The 18,743-nt window shown below is 34.0% G+C and overlaps 1 protein-coding gene across 5 annotated transcripts in view; it reads right to left on the bottom strand.

Annotated features, from left to right (window-relative positions):
* Stil (STIL centriolar assembly protein) overlaps positions 1-18,452 on the bottom strand; it is a 51,949-nt gene extending 33,497 nt beyond the window's left edge. For 2 of the 5 annotated variants that reach the window (XM_076862795.2, XM_076862794.2), the window contains exons 1-8: positions 18,409-18,452; positions 15,103-15,210; positions 11,608-11,720; positions 11,130-11,317; positions 9,450-9,492; positions 9,245-9,308; positions 6,191-6,274; positions 4,606-4,692 (exon numbers count right to left, since the gene is read on the bottom strand). In XM_076862795.2, the coding sequence (XP_076718910.2) occupies positions 4,606-4,692; positions 6,191-6,274; positions 9,245-9,308; positions 9,450-9,492; positions 11,130-11,317; positions 11,608-11,720; positions 15,103-15,210; positions 18,409-18,452 (731 nt within the window). Of the gene's footprint in view, positions 1-4,605; positions 4,693-6,190; positions 6,275-9,244; positions 9,493-11,129; positions 11,318-11,607; positions 11,721-15,102; positions 15,211-18,408 lie in introns of all 5 variants that reach the window. The other 3 variants (XM_076862793.2, XM_076862792.2, XM_076862796.2) reach the window with 2 other exon arrangements.
* Positions 18,453-18,743: the final 291 nt, after the last annotated feature.

Here is an 18,743-nt window from a genome sequence, read left to right as displayed (position 1 = left end):
TGGAAAGCTGGGAATGGAACCACCATTTGACCCAGCTATTCCCCTTCTTAGACTATACCCCAAAGACCTAAAAAGAGCATACTACAGGGACACAGCCACATCAATAGTTTATAGCAGCACAATTCACAATAGCTAGAATGTGGAACCAATCTAGATGCTCTTCAATAGATGAATGGATTAAAAAATGTGGCATTTATACACAATGGAATATTACTCAGCACTAAAAAATAACAAGATCATGGCATTTGCAGGCAAATGGATGGCATTAGAGCATATCATGCTAAGAGAGAGAATTTTTTAATATTTATTTTTTAGTTTTCAGTGGACACAATATCTTTATTTTATTTTTATGTGGTGCTGAGGATTGAACCCAGCGACCTGTGCATGCCAGGAGAGCATGCTACTGTTTGAGCCACATCCCCAGCCCTGGAGTCCAATTTTTTAAAGAGAACTGGGAAACAAACTTATGCCCATTTTAATATTATCAAATTTTTTACTTATTATTATTATTTTCTTGTAGTTGTAGATGGACAGCATGCCTTTATTTTATTTGCTTATTTTTGTATTTGTTGCTAAGGATTGAACCCAGTGCCTCACACATGCCAGGCAAGAGCTCTGCCACTGAGCCACAGCCCCAACCCCAATATTATCAATTTTTAATTTAAGATATATTTGATTATGAAATACCTATTTCTTATAAAAACATCAAACAAAACAAATGTATAAAATGAAAACTCCTCCTTGCCCTTCTCCAATTTCGTGTGCAAACTTTCAGAACTCAATTTAATGCATATACAATTTGAATTTGGGTGCAGTGAACATCTGTACTGCCAACTACTCAGGAGGCTAAGGTAGGAGCACCACTTGAGCCTAGGAGTTAGAGACCCATCTAAGCAACATAGTGAGACCCTATCTCAAAAAAAAAAAAAAAAAAAAAAGCACCCAGAATTTTATCTTAGGCATTCACAAACATTTTACATAAATTAACAAAAATTAGGCCTAACTATTGCAAATGCTATTTTTAAAAAACAATCTATTTTGTACCTCTTTCTATGCCACTATTCTATATTATACCTCAGACCTTATTTTTTCAGTGATTGCCCAGTATAACATTTTATAGATATGCCATTATTAATTCACCTAGACATTTAAAAATGGATATTTGTTTACCATATTCCACTATTATAAACCCTGATAAAATGGACATTAATTTTATTAGTCACACTAAATGATTCAATGAATGTATGTAAAGTCCTCAAGGGTTCTTAAAATATACACTAAACCAAAGCATCTAAACTGTATTTATTAGTTATCTCTACTTTGTAAAATAATAAATAAGAAATAACTTGGGGGCTAGGGTTGTGGCTTAGAGGCAGGATGCTCACCTACCATGAGTGAGGCACTGGGTTCAATTCCTAGCACCACATAAAAATAAACATATTGTTGGGAGGGGGGAGGTTGTGGCTCAGCAGTAGAGCGCTTGCCTAGCATGTGCAAGGACCTGGGTTCAATTCTCAGAACCACATAACAATAAAAGACTAAAATAAATAAATAAATATATAGGTGAACACTATATATAGTGTCCATCTATAACTAAAAAACAAATATTAAAAAATTAAAAAAAAAAACTTGAGGATATTATACTACCAACAAAATAATGCAGAGGACAGAGAGGCAGAATGTCTGTACTGCTTAGTTCCTTATTCTGAGGCCAGTTAAAATCACTATTCAGAATGTTGTAAAGTTACAAATTAAATTGTAGCAGTAATTAAGAGTTCTGATATAAAAAAAAATTGCCCAATGCTTTCGACTAAACACAAAAAAAGGAGATTCAAAATTAATTTTACTGAGCATTTACTATTAATATGAATTTAAAGTAAGATCAGTAATTGATAATAAATTTAGCTATACTAAATCACAACAAAAAATTGAAAACATTTGTTTCACTGCAAACAGAACTAATTCTTTTGCAAAGGTGAAATAAAAATGTAAAAAGTAGAAACTATAAAATCATCTGAAAAAAATGGGAAAGATTTTTTATTTCAATAATACTCTTAGTGAGGGCAAAAACTTTCTACAAAAGATGGAAGACTGATAAATTTGACTCAAGGCTGGGGATGTAGCTCAGCTGGTAGAGTGCTTGCCTTGCATGCACAAGGCCTGGGTTCATTCCCCAGCACCGCCAAAAAAAATTTGACTTAAAGTCTGACACTGAGGGTGAAGCTAAGTGGTAGAACATTTGAGAAGTATGCTCTTAGGAACAAAAACAAAAGTCTGGGACAAAATACTGTTAACCAAAAAGAATGGAATGACAATTTGGAGTGAGGTTTTAGCTCGTGGTACAGTGCTTGCCTCGCATGTATGAAGCACTGGGTTCGATCCTCAGCAACACATAAAAATAAATAAATAAGATAAAGGTATTGTGTCCATCTACAACTAAAAAAATATTTTTTTAAAAAATGACAATCTGAGAAAAATTTTTGCTATATGTATTTTGTGCACATACACACACATATAATATATAGCATATCTAATATGTATATAGAGAGCACACACATGTGTGCATGGGAGCAAGTGCAGAATGTTTGAATAAGAGAAAAATAAGAGCAGTTCAATAAAACAAAGCAATATTAAAAAAATGAACAATCTTCAAGAAAAATTTCAAGACAATAGTCAGTTCCCATAAGAGGTAATAAAACACTGGGAAAAACCATCTCCATCTATTAGATTAGCAAAGATCAAAGTTTAACAATGGCCTCTGCTTATCTCTGAGCTCATCTCCTGCCCTCATCCCATCTCTCTAGCAACAACAAACTGCAACTCTACCTGCCACCTTTATTCATATACACATCCTTCCTCTTTTCTGGCTTTATTTTCCTTCAAAGCACTCACCACCCTTAAAAATGTGTTTTACTTATTTTGTTTAGTGCCTATTTCTGCAAGATCTTTATTTTGTTTACTGCTATCCCCAATACCATGAACAATGTTGGTACTGAATAAATATCTACATTTGTGGGGCAAAAAAAAGCATTCTCATACACTATTGGAAGAATTATAAATTGAGAGTCTTTTAGAAGGGAATTTGACAATATCTACCAATAATTTAAAAATACATATCAAAATCTTCTTTGGCCCAGAGAAACACTTTTAGGAATTTATCCTACAGATATATTATTATATGCATACAAAGATGTATAAGTGCTGGGTGTGGTTGTGCATACCTATAATCCCAGAAACTTGGGAGGGAGGCTGAGGCATAAGGACTGAAAGTTCAAGGCCAGCCTTAGCAACTTAGTGAGGCCCTAAGCAACTTAGCAAGACGCTAACTCAAAATAAAAACTGAAAAGGACTGGGGATGTGGTCCAGTGATTAAGAGCCTCTGGGTTTAATCCCCAAAAACAAACAAACAAAAAGATATGAGTAATGTGTTCAGTCTACTATTGTAAAAGCAAAAGGACCAGTTTTTTGAAGCATAACATATATTTTATACCATTCAGTTGTTAAAATATGTGTATTAAGTCTGTATATGCTAAGATATAATGATCTCCAAGATATAGGGGGAAAAAAGCAACATATAAAAAAGGAAGAACGGAATACTCTTAATTGTGATTTAATTTTTATAGACTGAGGGAAAGTGACACTTGTCTACATGTTAAATATTTCAGGAAGGAAGTCAAGACACCATTTAACAATAATTGCCCCTGAAAATGAGGTCTGGGGGAGATTTCCTTTTACTGTACATCTTTATATACATCTAGTTCATTGCCATGTACTTGGATTGACTTTTCAATGAAAAGTTATTTTTAAAAAAGTCTATTTCAGCCAGGCATGGTGGCACAAACAGGACTCATAAGGCTGAGGAAGGAGGATTTCAGGTTCAAGGCCAGCTTCTGGAACTTAGCAAGGCCCTAAGCAACTTAGCAAGATCCTGTCTCAAAATATAAAAAAAGGAATGGGAATACAGCTCAGTGATAATGCACCTCTGGGTTCAATCACCAGTACCAAGTAAAAAGTGTCTATTAACAGATAGACAATAACAAACAGACTCAATTAAAAGATAAAGACACTAAGAAGCAAATAGTGGCATCATGTACAAAATAAATTAAAGAGAAGTTGATTTAGACATAAAGTTTCCCTGTTAATTCTAATACTTATGCTTTAAGTTCTAGGAAGAAATTAAATATCTCAAGTATTGTTTCTTAGTGTACTAGTAGTAGCATAGTGTAACTTAATAAAACACTTCAAAGGAACAAATCCAAAATCTTTTCTAATCAACTAACTGAAATCATTTCATCTAACTGAAAGTCAATGTCTTTATTTGTAAAGTAGGATGCTATAACAGATGATCTCTAGGTGTTTTCCCACCCTAAAAATGGTATCTTCTGTGGTGAGACAAGAAAATTGCTCATAATTCCCAGGTATAATGCCACCTCATCTTTTTTGCTCAGCTTTATTCCCATTTAATATAAGGTATGTTTTCCTTAGGTACTTATTTAGAAGTATTATAAGTGATTAAAGCAAGTACATGAATTTTAAGTGAAACCAATAAAATTATAACCAAAGATAAGATCAAAGTAAAATACGACAGAATAAATTATCACTTGCCTTTCTTGAATAGAAGAATTGAACATGTATCGCAAGCAGCAAGCCCAAACCTGAGGACTATAGATATGTATAATTCCAGCCAGCCAACTGAAAAAAATAAAATAAAGAAATTAAAACTATAGTCATTTACAAATTAACATACTTTAGATTACATCCTTCTCAAGGCAATATGGCAGATCCCTTGATATTTACGAGCAATACATTAAAGGCTTCATAATTAATACTGACAACTTAGAGAATATATAGACATCTGTAGCAATGTATCTACAAATGTAGAGAAAAAGAGAAAAACAAGTACATGTTTCTTTCTCTCTGTCCTCTTCCACCTGAGATGTGAGAGAGAAAAGGGTTCATAGAGGTGAGGAGGAGGGAAGAATGAATTAGTATAGATTGGAAAGAATGGGCTGAATTAGAGGAGATCAAAATGTGTAACTGAAAATTTTGTTGAGAGAATCAAGTGCTGTAACACATATAGGTAGCCTTAAAATATAGAAGGCTCTTAATAAATGTGTACTCAGGCATCAATAACCCAAAGCCTATACCAGAACCGTAGCAAACAGACTGTAAGTAGATTTCATGGTCCAGAGACATATGTGTATTCTCATTAATTTTGCACATGCCATTCCTTCACATGGATGCTCTTTCCTGCTAATCCTCTCTTCTACTATCAAACAAGTAAAATTCCAACATGAATTTACCTTTTATAAGAAAATCTCCCCTATCATTTCTCTTACAAATACTAATAGGTATTCATTGTCTATACTACTGAATTCACAATAAATCATATACTTCATTATTTTTCTATGTGTGAATATTTGAATATTTCACCACCTCCCTTTAATTATAAAGTACTTAAGAAGGAGCTTTAAACCCCAACACAGCAGCAAACATAATGCTATGTATAAGGAAAGTTTTCAATAAATAATGAATGAATATAACTTTTGAACAGTCTATCTAAATGCCATTAACCACTAACTCTAATGAAAGAGTCATTAACACTAAAGGGAATTTCTGCAAAACTGCCTGGCAGTGAATTTTAAGTAGTGTTATTTTGGTCCCTGGGTTCTTCAAGTAACCTTAAGGACAATGAGTAGTAAGAGAAGGTTGAAGAAATGGGGCTTCTAGGTCTTCAACTTCAACCAGAAGAATTCAATTTTACATGTTTTATATATGAAATCCTTCCTAAGACTAGGAAAAATCTTATTTTAGCTAATCCTACAAACAAGAGAACTTCCACTGGCTTGAGTGCCCAGTGGAACATGTCTGTAATCCCAGCAGCTCAGAAGGCTAAGGCAGGAGGATCAAGGCCTGGAGTTCAAGGCCTGCCTCAGCAACTTAGTGAGACCTCATCTCAAAATACCAAAAATAAAAGGACTAAAGAATTGGGGTTGTAGCTCAGTGGTTAAGTGAACCTAAATACCAAAAAAAACAACAACAAAAAAAAAAACAAAAAAAAACACCACTGGCCTTTGTGATTTTGTAAGATGATCTAAATACTCATAGTATAATTTGATTGACATGCTTATCATATACATTTTAGACACATATTTGGCTGAAAAGATTTTCATAAATGTAAATTACTTACATTCCCACTAATGGTAGAGAACAAACCTTGGGATCAGATTCCAATAAAAGTAACAATTTGCGTGTTTCATCCATGGTAAGATATCTAAACAGAAGACATTAATGTAAAAATAATTAAAAGTATGTACTTTTCACCTAAAAAGAACAATTCGAGTTATGAAACATATTTTAGATAGGGGATACAATTCAAATGACAACTGCCTCTTACACATATATAAACACAAACAGTTCTAAGTGTTAAACTCAATCTAAAAAAGTCTCTGGTAAGATGGAAAGATTAAGAAAATTTAGTAACTTAAAACTTATAGCCAGGTACTATGGCACACGCCTGTAATCCCAGTGGCTCAGGAAGCTAAGGCAGGAGGACCACGAGTTCCAAGCCAGTCTAAGCAATAGTGAGGTGCTAAGCAACTCAGTGAGCCTGTCTCTAAATAAAACACAAAACAGGGATGGCAATGTGGCTCAGTGATTGAGTGCCAAGTTCAATCCCCAGTATTCAAAATAAAATAAGGCCTACATAGTTCAGCGGTAAAACACCCCTGTGTTCAATCTCTAATCTCTATATTGTTGAGAATTGTTGAGAGACAGAATTGTTGAGAGATAACATTACTTTATGGCTTTATATCACAGAAATAAAAAAAAGGCATTAATGATATTAAATCTTAATAGTACCACTGATTTTATATATATGTGTATATATATATATGAAATACACACACACACACACACACACATATATATATATATATTTGGGGGGAGGGATCTGGGGATAATATATTTTATTCCTACAATAACCCTAAAATACAAATATAATAAATTAATCAACAATGATGATTAAGTTGGAATTGGTTTAAACTTATGTATCAACAATGACACATGTGCTTTAAAAATTCTTCCCCCTCGGGGCTGGGGATGTGGCTCAAGCGGTAGTGTGCTCGTCTGGCATGCGTGCAGCCCGGGTTCGATCCTCAGCACCACATACAAACAAAGATGTTGTGTTCGCCAATAACTAAAAAATATTAAAAAAAATTCTCTCTCTCTCTCTCTACAAAAAAAGAAAAAAATTCTCCCCTACCTTGTCCACCTGGTAAATTCCAATTCCTATTAAAAGAATTAATTTAAATTTTCTATGATTTTCCCAGGCAATTCAGACATACCTTACTGCCTTCCTAGCACTGTTTATAAACCTCTATTATATATAGCACATGGTGTTTAAATGTCAGTACATTTAATGTACAAGTAAAAATCTATTTTTAGTTCCTACACAAATATCTATTCTATAATGGATCCTAATATAAATAGTAGAGTGAAAAAAATGAATATGGTTGGAAAAAGGATAAATGTCACAAACTTAATAGACAATTCTCAACAGGAGATGGCAAGGAGAATAGGCAAATGAATAGCATGCTAAAGGATCCTAGATGAATAATTCAAAAAGAGAAGCACTTCATTATTCCAAAGGAATTTAATGTAACATTTTTTGATCATTATGATTTGATCATTCTAAAACTTTGTAATGCAGTAACACTTATGCCACTCCAATCAGCAAGCACACTCTGGTAAGAATATGGGAGTCAAAATGGGGCCTTTCTTGCTACTTCAGGGACTTTGTTGAGAATTGTTGAGAGATAACAATTTTTTTTTCATCCTTTTTTGAAGCAGAATTTTTAGAGGATAAGACTTGGAGTTGAGTATACCTTGGCAAACATTCTTGCCTCCATAGACCTAACAGGAACTAGGGTGGAGTAGTGGGAAAGAAAGCGAGAAATATAATCTTTCAAACTACCTCTGGTCAAACTTTAAAGCACAGGGTGCTTACATTGTCTAACCTAGTTCAGTAGACAATAAATAAAAAAAATGAGGATTCAGGGAAGCAGCTCTGCTTGTGTTTTGGCTTGCATTTTCCAAGACACTAAGGAATAGGAAGCTGGAGAGGTTTCTGCTCCAGTTTTGTGAAGGAACTCCACCCTCAATAAGTTGACATTTTGGTAAGCCAGAGTTCTACAAATTTTTAGTTAATTGCTTCTTTCTAAACTTGCATTGCTTGTTATTCATAGTTAAGACTGCATATTACAAATAAATTCACCAGACTCTGTTAGGTTCATAGTCAGATTATAGTTGAAAGAAAGGAAATAAGAGAGAAAGAAAAGAAAGAAAATGGTCTAAAACCTGGGCAAAATAATTCAGACGATAATGTTAGGCAAGTGATTCTACCAGAGCCATATCCCCAGATCCACAACTAATTTTAATATGATTTTTACTACTAATTTTTGTAGAATAGTGGGCACAACTCTGAAAGAAAGCTTTATTATATTCAGCAAAACTTAATTGGTTGGGGTTGTAGTTTGGTAGTAAAGCATGTGCTTATTAGTATTTGTGAGGCCCTAGATTCAATCCCCCCAACTCTAAAAAACAAAACAACCCCTCCCCCAAAACCAACCAATTAACAACTTCATTTTAACAGACTATACCTGACTCCACATATATTGTGTACGTGGAGATCCTCAAAAAATACTAATATATCCCTCTAAATTCTGGAACAAGACAGGGATGCCCTCTCTCACCACTTCTATTCAATATAGTTCTCGAAATACTGGCCAGAGCAATTAGACAAAAGAAATTAAAGGCATTAAGATAGGAAAAGAAGAACTTAAATTATCACTATTTGCGGATGATATGATCCTATACCTAGAAGACACAAAAGGGTCTACAAAGAAACTACTAGAGCTAATAAATGAATTCAGCAAAGTGGCAGGATATAAAATCAACACGCATAAATCAAAGGCATTCCTGTATATCAGCGACAAATCTTCTGAACTGGAAATGAGGAAAACCACTCCATTCACAATATCCTCAAAAAAAATACTAATATAGGGTTAGCAATGATGGAGGAATGTGATGGGCATCATTATCCAAAGTACATGTATGAAGACATGAATTGGTGTGAACATACAAACAGAGATATGAAAAATTGTTCTATATGTGTAATAAGAATTGTCATTAATTCTGCTGTCATGTATTTAAAAAATAAAACCAGTTTATATCTTTTACTTACCCATATTTATATGTCCCTTGAACTTGAGAAATATTCCAGTTACTGCTCAAATTTCTTGCCAGAGCTGTTGGAATAATGGGGATGGGCTTCACAGGTGCACATTTAAAGTTATTTGCTAGAGTTACAGCTGTCCAGTGCAAGTCAAAATCCACATTGTCCAAATTCTCCCTGGAAGTAATATGAGCTCTTAGGAAAAGCAGCTTACCACAGTCCAAGTAATCTTTGCTACATACATGGTGCTGTAGAGCCTAAAAAGAATCAATATTATACTATTATTTAAAAATTCTGAATTGTGTTTTTTTACTTGTTTATTTTTAGTTGTTGATGGACTTTATTTTTATTTATTTATTTATATGGGCTGCTGAGGATCAAACCCAGGGCCTCACACATGCGAGGCAGGAGCTCTACCACTGAGCCCCAGCCCCTTGTGTTTATATTTTTAAAGTTTATCTTACACTGGTGCATATACACATTTAAAAAAGAAGAAAAAAATGGTCCTGCATTAACAAAATTAGTTTTGATTTGCAACATTTCAATTCTCATTTCTTCTAAGCAATCAAAAGAAAAAGTGTGTTGGGTGCAATGGCACACACCTATAATCCCAGTGGCTCAGGAGGCTGAGCAGGATCCTGAATTCAAAACCAGCCTCATCAATTTAGCAAGGCCTTAAGCAACTTAGCAAGATCCTGTCTCAAAATAAAAAATAAAGGGCTGGCAATGTTGCTCAGTGGTAAGCACCCCTGGGTTTAACACTGGTACCAAAAAAAAGATAAAGTGAATAACTATATCAAAGCAAATAAGACTTCTGTTCCAAGCTCCATCATGGATTTCCAACTTATATGTCCTAGCAGCATTTCAAACTCTTGGTGGGGAATGTTACCCCCCCAATATATATTTACTGCATGGAAAAAAATGGATGCAAATTAGTTCTGATTCAGCTTTACAGAATTGAAAGATTTCTTTTCAATTCCTTTCTTGTAATCCCAATTATCAAGTCAGTTCTTCCTCTGTATTTGCTGAAGCCTACTGTGTTCTTTTCTAGTCTTAATGCTACCGCTTTATTATACGATAACAGATCCCTCTCTAATATAAATCTGGCAACTGAAATGGCCGTTTAACTATTCTCTCTGACTTCAGTCAGTTTGCCCTGTCAGGTTAAATCGGTTCCTGATTGGATAGTATTTCCTCTTTTCAGAAACCTTCAAAGGCTACATGGCCCATATGACAAAGTTTGAATTCCTTAACATGACCATCAAGGCTCTTTATAAACTTTCCAAATTAATACTCTAGTTTGATTGCCCACAAATTCAGCAAAAATCTACATCCTTTGCATGCGTGAGGCACTGGGTTCGATCCTCAGCATCACATAAAAAAATAAATAAATAAACAAATAAAATAAAGGTATTTAAAAAAAAAAAAATCTACACCCTTACTATTAGCCTGGGCACATTCTAAACTTTATCTTGGTCCCACTGCTTCCTCTTCCAGAATGCTATCCATATCGTCTACCTAGGATTCTTGCCCTCAGAAACCCATATTTAATTGGATTTTAGCTCCACAATAGTTTATTTTTTAATTTTTAAATTTTTTGGTACTAGGGTTTTAAACCTAGGGTCACTTTACTACTGAACTACATCTCCAGTCCTTTTTATTTTGAGACAAGGCCAATTTCCTAAGGATCTCACTAAATTGCTGAGGCTGGCCATGAACTTGTGATCCCTCCTGCATCAGCTTCCCAAGTCACTGGGATTACAGGTGTGTGCCACCATGCCCAGCTCCTCAATAATTTAATCAGAAATATATTTTAATGGGTTTACTAAAATACTACATACTATATATAATGTGATTCTCATTAAATTAAGAATAATAAAGTTATCAATATCACCTTAAAAGTTGAACTGAAGTCATCTACATCGTGAACTATCAATTCTCTTGAACAACATCCTTGAGTATGAACTTTGCAGGAGATCACAAAGTCTCCAGGAAGAGAAGCAGTAGGGGTTCTTTCTAAGCATTCAGGTACTTCTCGACCAGGGTCAAAGCGATCTACTGTCAATGTAACACCTTCTTCATCTGAAGAAAAAAAAAAATAATTTACAGCATGCTAATTAAACACATAAATCACCTTAGCAAGGCTACTTTGCTCATCCAGTAGCATATTATCATTTTATATAAAAATGATAAGCTTATATATTCTACCCAACTAGATTTTAAAGACTGTGAAGAGCAATTTTCTTCATATCCTTGATATACAGGAAAAAAAAAAAAAAAACCACAAAAACACAAAGCATATGCAATAGCTGTCTGAATCAATAAATGTAAATTCTACTATAGGCATCAAATAATTTTCTAAAGTATATTACCTTCATCTACTGTGAGAGAACCAAGTAAAAAGCATGGCACATTTTTTTTATTCTGTTTAGCATGACGGTAAGCAAGCCGAAGGGTCTTTTCAGTCACCACAAGCTTTGGATTTCTGAAAAATAACAAGTCTTTTATGAATAGTGGATTTGATATCCTTAAATAACCCTCATTATGAAATACTGCCTAAAACATAAAGCACAATTTTTAAAATGCACAGAAAGATCATTGTCAGGAAATCCCAAGGACAAAGGCAAGGAGTAGAAAGGGCCACCTGGAAACTAAAATAATAATAACCTGATATACAAGGTGTATTTGTCCTTTAGGAATTTGGTTAACTTTATGAACCAGAGCACGAACTGACAAACTATGAGGCCATTTTTTTTGATGGAAAGTTATACTCATTGCTTACAATACTATTGTAAACAAAATAAAGTTTGATTGAAACAGTCATACCCATTTGTTTACAATAGTATTATCTATGAACTTCAGATAATAGCATTATTGAATACAAAATAAAATGATTAAAATATTTAAAGAAATACAAGAGGGAAACTAAAATATGATTCAGGAACAAGAAACTATGAAAAAAGATCAGATGAAAAGGAAAGTATATAGAATTAGTTCTGATTCAGCCTTACAGAAGTAAAAAATATATTCACTTAAAACCTAAATGGATTAGGGCTTGGGCTGTAGCTCAGTGGTAGAATGCTTGCCTAGCAAGTGTGAGGCACTGGGTTTGATCTTCTGTGCCACATAAAAATAATAAATAAATAAAATAATAAATAAATTAAAATTTTTAAAATTTCAATGGATTATATAATCAACTGGGTATAAATACACAAATATTTATTTGTTTTGATACTGGGAATTGAACCCAAGGTGCTTTGCCACTAAGCCACATCTGAGCCCTTTTTATTTTTTATTTATTTTTGTTTTGTTTTGATTTTTTTTGGAGTTATAGATGGATAGCATACCTTTATTTTATTTATTTTTTGTAAGCGGTGCTAAGAATAAAACCCAATGGCTCACACATGCTAGGTAAGCATTCTGCCACTGAGCCCCAGCCCCAGCCCTTATTTTTATTTTGAGACAGGTTCTCACTAAGTTGCTGAGGCTGGCCTCAAACTTGTAATCCTCCTAGAAGCCTCTGTCTCCCAAGTTGATGGGATTACAGACATGTACTACCCTACCATTCATAGTTGTTTGTTGTTATTCTGATATATATAAAAATATTGTTTATATATATTATAAACATTCTTTCACATATATGGTATGTACTTCTACATTTAAAAAAACCTAAACGGGCTAATGTATATCTCAGTGGTAGAGTGTTTATCTGGCACATATGAGGCTCAGGGTTTGATCCCCAGTTCTACAAAAACAAAAGCAAAAACAAAAAACTAAACCCTAAATAAACAGGTTAGATGGCGGCTAAGCACAGCTAAAAAAAACATTAGTAGGGTTGGGATTGTGGCTAGTGGTAGAGTGCTTGCCTAGCATTTGTGAGGCACTGGGTTCAATTCTCAGCACCACATATAAGTAAATGAATAAAATAAAGGTTCATCAACATCTTAAAAAAAAAAAGAAAACATTAATACAGTTGAGAAACAAATTACTCAAAACATAGCACAGACAGCAGGAAAAAAGACAGGTTAAGAAACATGGAGAGGGAGGAAGAGCATGAGAAGAAGATTAACATTAAACAGGGGTGAGAGGTGGGAGGGAAAAGGAAACAGAAGGGAAAGTGCATGGAAATGGAAGGAGACCCTCATGGTTATACAAAATTACATACAAGAGGAAGTGAGGGGAAAGGGGAAAAAAAAAAACAAGAGGAGAAATGAATTACAGTAGATGGGGTAGAGAGAGAAGATGGGAGAGGAGGGGAGGGGGGATAGTAGAGGATAGGAAAGGCAGCAGAATACAACAGACACTAGTATAGCAATATGTAAAACAGTGGATGTGTAACCGATGTGATGCTGCAATCTGCATACGGGGTAAAAATGGGAGTTCATAACCCACTTGAATCAAAGTGTGAAATATGATATGTCAAGAACTATGTAATGCTTTGAACAACCAACAATAAAAATTAAAGAGAAAAAAAAAGAAACATGGAGAAAAGGATGAATGGGTCTAACAAATATTTAATTAAACTTCTATAAGATTCTCCCCTATTTTCTGTCAACTAGTTTAGAACCTAAATACTTTTTTTTACTTTTATCTCTCCTTCAGTCACTCTATTCAGTCAATCATCAAATGCCATAAAATCTTTTCAAAACATCTTATTCTGTGTTTCCTCTTGATCTGAATACTATTACACGTTCATAGATACCATTTATTGAATACTTTCTATTGTAAGCACAGTGTCAGTTGCTTTACAAAACCTGTCTTATTTATTCTTTATAAGAGAACTATGAGGGGCTGGAGGTATAGGTGAGTGGTAGAGCACTTGCCTAGCATGTGTGAGGCCTGGGTTTAATACCCATCACAAAAAACAAAGGTACTATGAAATAGGTATTGTAGCCATTTTATAAGGAAACTAAATTCTTGATACTTAATATACTGAGGTCACATAAATCAGTTGTAGAATCAGGATTTCAGACTAAAGGCAGTCTGATTCCAGTTATAATACCTTAAACCACTATGGCATAAATCTATGATTATACAAAAACCATCTCATGGCTAAGCTGACTCTAGGCTCTCCCCAGTATAATCCATCCTTCTTAGACTACTGCTTTAAATAAGTAGGTGCTTATGTATAAAATATCAATGAACCAACTTTCAATTACTTTAAGTATAAACTTCTATGTATTTTGTTTAAGGTCCTGAACAAAACCACCATATTTTATATTTATTCCTTCTAATGTGATCTACTTAAAATCAGTTCAGTCTTCTCAATATCCTCCAAAGACAACATGCTGAAGTATGAGGAAAAACACTTTTAGTTCTTATGATATTTCACATTTTTTTTTAACTCCTACAATACTCGAAACTTTAAATTTGCAGAATATTTTAACTATGAGATTAAGATTACTCCTCAAAAGGATGAAATTTTTGTCCATAAAGAGCTTTTAATGGAAAAGTAAAGAAAAATGAATATAGATTGAGTGTCCCTTATCCAAAATGTCTGGGACCAGAGTGTTTCAGATTTTGAGCCATTTGCATATAGATGAGATATCCTGAGGATGAGATCCAAGTCTAAATATGAAATTCATTTGTTTCATATACATCTCATACACGTCTCATTCACACAGTATAAAGGCAATTTTATACAACTGTGTTGTATGTCTTCATTTTTATTGTGACAAAGCACATATGAGTTAGATGTGGAATTTTCCCATGTTGGCATTCATGGAAATTTTGGAGTATTCAGAACTTTGGATTTGGGGATTAGGGACACTCAACCTACAACTGGTCATAGTAATCAACTTTCCTTGCATATCCTTTTATGACTCATGTTTATACTAGTTTGATTTTAAAAGAGAAACATCTTATACCTGTAGTGATTGAGATGTAAGTAGATGAAATCTCCAATTGGCATTGGGTTCCAAAGTGCATATTTTGATGGAGGAAAGTGGAAAGGTACTATCTTGCTTGAAGGAAACCTTTTTAAAAAATAATTTATAATTAAACCACAAGGAAAAGCAAACTTGGTAGAAATTTTATAAAGAAGTTATTCATCTCTTACAGGGACAGGAAGATGAGCCCTGGAGCTTGAGGCAATCAAAAAAAAAAAAAGATAAAGGTGCTGAATAATACAAAAAATAAATGCTGGCATGGTTATAATGGTTATGGAGAAGTGGGAACTCCTACAGACAGTTGTTGGGAATGTAAATTGGTATGGCACTATGGAAAATAGCACGGAGTTCCTCAAAAAAATTTTTATTTTGGTACCAGGGACTGAACTCAGAGGCTCTCACTATTGAGCCACATCCCCAACCCTATTTTGTATTTTATTTAGAGGCAGAGTCTCACTGAGTTGCTTAGAGCTTGGCTTTGAATTGCAGATCTCCTGTTTTAGCCTCCCGAGCCACTGGGATTACAGGCATTCGCCACCACACCTGGGGAGTTCCTCAAAATATTAAAAATAAAGCTACCATAAGAGCCAGCAATCTGGGGCTGAGGCTGGGGCTGAGCGGTGGTAGAACGCTCACCTAGCACGTGTGAGGTGCTGGGTCTGATCCTTAGGACCACATAAAAATAAATAAATAAAATAAAAATATTGTGTCCAACTAACTACAACTAAATATATATATATAAAATTAAAAAAGATCCAGCAATCTATTGGGTACTATCCAAAGAAAATGAAATCAGTTTGTCAAAGAGATTATCTGTATTCCTATGCTTACTGCAGTACTATTCACAATAACTAAAATTTGTAATCAAGTATTCATCAACAGATATAGAAAATGTGGTGTGCAACACTACTTAACTGTTTAAAAAAAAAAAAGAAAGAAAAGAAATCCTGTCATTTGTCCTAAAATGGATGAAACTGCAGAACACTATGTTTAAGTGAAATAAGCCAGACAGAAAAACAAAGACTGCATGATCTTAATCATTTGTGGAATGGAAAAAGCCAATCTCACAGAATTACCTGGTAGAGTAATGATTATCAGAGGCTGGGAAAGGTAGGAGGAAAGAGATGACTAGGAAGAGATTAATCAATGAGTACAAAATTACATTTAGTTGGAGTAAATTCTGGGGTTCTATAGCACAGCTGGGTAACTTATCAACAATATTGTATCATATATTTCAAAATAACTAGGAGAGGATTTTTAATGTTCTCACCAAAAAGAAAAGATGTTTGAGGTAATGGATATGCTAAATACTGTGATTTGATAATCATACAAAATATATACATATTATTCAAAACATCACATTGTATTCCATAAACATGTACAGTTATTATATATCAATTAAAAATAAAATAAAGCTAAAAAACTAAATAAATACATAAAATGGAGGCTGGTTGGGAAAGGAAGATAAGGGAATAAAGGAGGAGGAAAAAAAAACAAGAAGTCTACCAACTAACTTCTTGGCGTCTAAATTTGCAAGCTATGTAACCTTGCTCAAGTTAATTACCTCTCTTTGACTCAATTTCCTCATTTGTTAAACTGGGGTATCAATGCTTCTTTACCATTACACTAAATATTAAATAAGTCAATATATATAAATGCTTAAAACAATTCTTATTTTATTGTAAGTACTCTCAGCGTTAGCTCTTTCTTTTTCACTTTTAGGAGTCCACAGTACCTTTAAAGCCCAACCTATGATATTCAGGTTTACTTACTCAGAGCACAAGGAAGAAGTGAAGTCAGGTTTAAATCCTGACTATATTACTTACTAACTGTATGACTTTGGGTTGACTAGTTTCTCTATGCCACACTTTTCTCATTTAAGCGGGGGGGAAAAGTATGGGTAATAATGATACTCATCTCATAGTTTTCTTGTGAAGATTAAAGAATAATACATGCACTGGACTTGGGGGCACATTCCTATAAAGCCAGCCAAAAAAAGAATAATGCATGCAAAGTGCTTAGCATGGCACCAGATACATAGTAAGACTTCAATAAATGTTGTTATTAGTCTTTTTCTTACTCTGGAGTCTGTAGGTAGACTTCGGAGGGAGGAGAGACACAAACTGAACCTTGCAGCCTGAAACTGGGTGCAAACATTTGCATGTATGTATGTAACAGCTTTTTCTTAGGAAATAAGATACATGGCTTTTATCAAAACTCAGAAAGGGGCTCTAACTCCCCTCCTAAACACATATACAAATTAGAACTGCTGCTCTAAATTCCAGAGATCATAGAAAACCAGAGGTCCGTAAATAAATAAAAGAAATTAGAGTTAAGGACTAACGAGTTTAAATCATATGATTAAATATCTTATGTAGAATGTAAGGAATGAATTTGACCCTTGTTACACAACTGTACCTTTCAAAGAACAGCAGTTGACAAACATTCAAAGAATAAGAGGTGGCAGTGGGATAGAACAGAAGGGCCAAAATTAAGGCAAAAGAAATCTGATAGCTTTCTTGGGTCATATTTCCCATTGTCTTTCAAGAAAATCTGGCACAAAGGAAGATAATACAGAGAATAAAGGTACCCCATGGGTATAAGTGTAGTTTGAAAGAAAAAAAATTCATATGTCAGCATTAATTATTCTTCCCTAGGGGAAAAAGAGCAATAAATGATTCAAAGAGCCAGAAAATATAAGCCAATTTGCCTGAACCCCCAAAGTAATGACAGATTGAGAAAATCAGAAGACAGGTGGCAAGCTCCTCCTTCTCACTATACATTACTAGTAAAGGCATAGAGAAGTTTGAGGAAACCTAGAATATTCAATGTGAAATAATTCCAAACAAGGAATTAGTGTTTAGAAAAGGAAAAGAACCCAAACACTTTCCCATTTGTTTAGGATATAAACAAACACCAATATAATTTTTAGCCTCAGGAGTTCAAGTACTATTTCCTATCAATAAGAGATATCTTATGGAACTGAAATAAATGGAGAGAGTGTAACTAATAATTTACCGAGTACCTACTATGTGCCAGATGCTTTTAGTAATCTTATTTATCCCTTCTCAATATTCTTGTTTTGCAATTATCATCCCCATTTTACAAATGAGAAACAGAGGTTTAAATTAATGAACTTGGGTCAGTCACTTAATAAGTGGTAGAGCTGGGATTATATACCCATATTTTTATGATAAGGATTATATTCTTTCTTCTCTTGCAGTTTACCTTCTCAAGTTAATGTGAGCAGCTAAGAAAAAACATTTTGTAAAAATATTTCTATACCTGGTATTCATCTGGGGTCTTGCAAGAGGATATGTAGGCTCCATAACATTTGTAAATGATGTACTTAACTTCAAATCTTCAGTATCCTAAAGAAATAAGAAATACGATTTAACCATACATTAATGAAATTGCAGGCAAAATTAGGTTATTTATATTAAGTATAACTATGTAGTTATAAAATTAAATGCTTGTAGATTCTGCTGATTATTTTCATTCTTTGGAGACATTCTGCCTATAAATTAGTGTCAAAAAAAGGCAACAAAATCTGTTAATATTTATTTTAGGCAACAAAATCTATCTATTCACTAAGGAAAGCACAGATTTTGCCACAAAAT

This window comes from Callospermophilus lateralis, chromosome 7 (genome assembly GCF_048772815.1).
Source record: "Callospermophilus lateralis isolate mCalLat2 chromosome 7, mCalLat2.hap1, whole genome shotgun sequence".
Lineage (NCBI taxonomy): Eukaryota > Metazoa > Chordata > Mammalia > Rodentia > Sciuridae > Callospermophilus > Callospermophilus lateralis.
The sequence above is the reverse complement of the archived record's forward strand: the minus strand, read 5'-3'. Positions and strand labels throughout refer to the sequence as shown.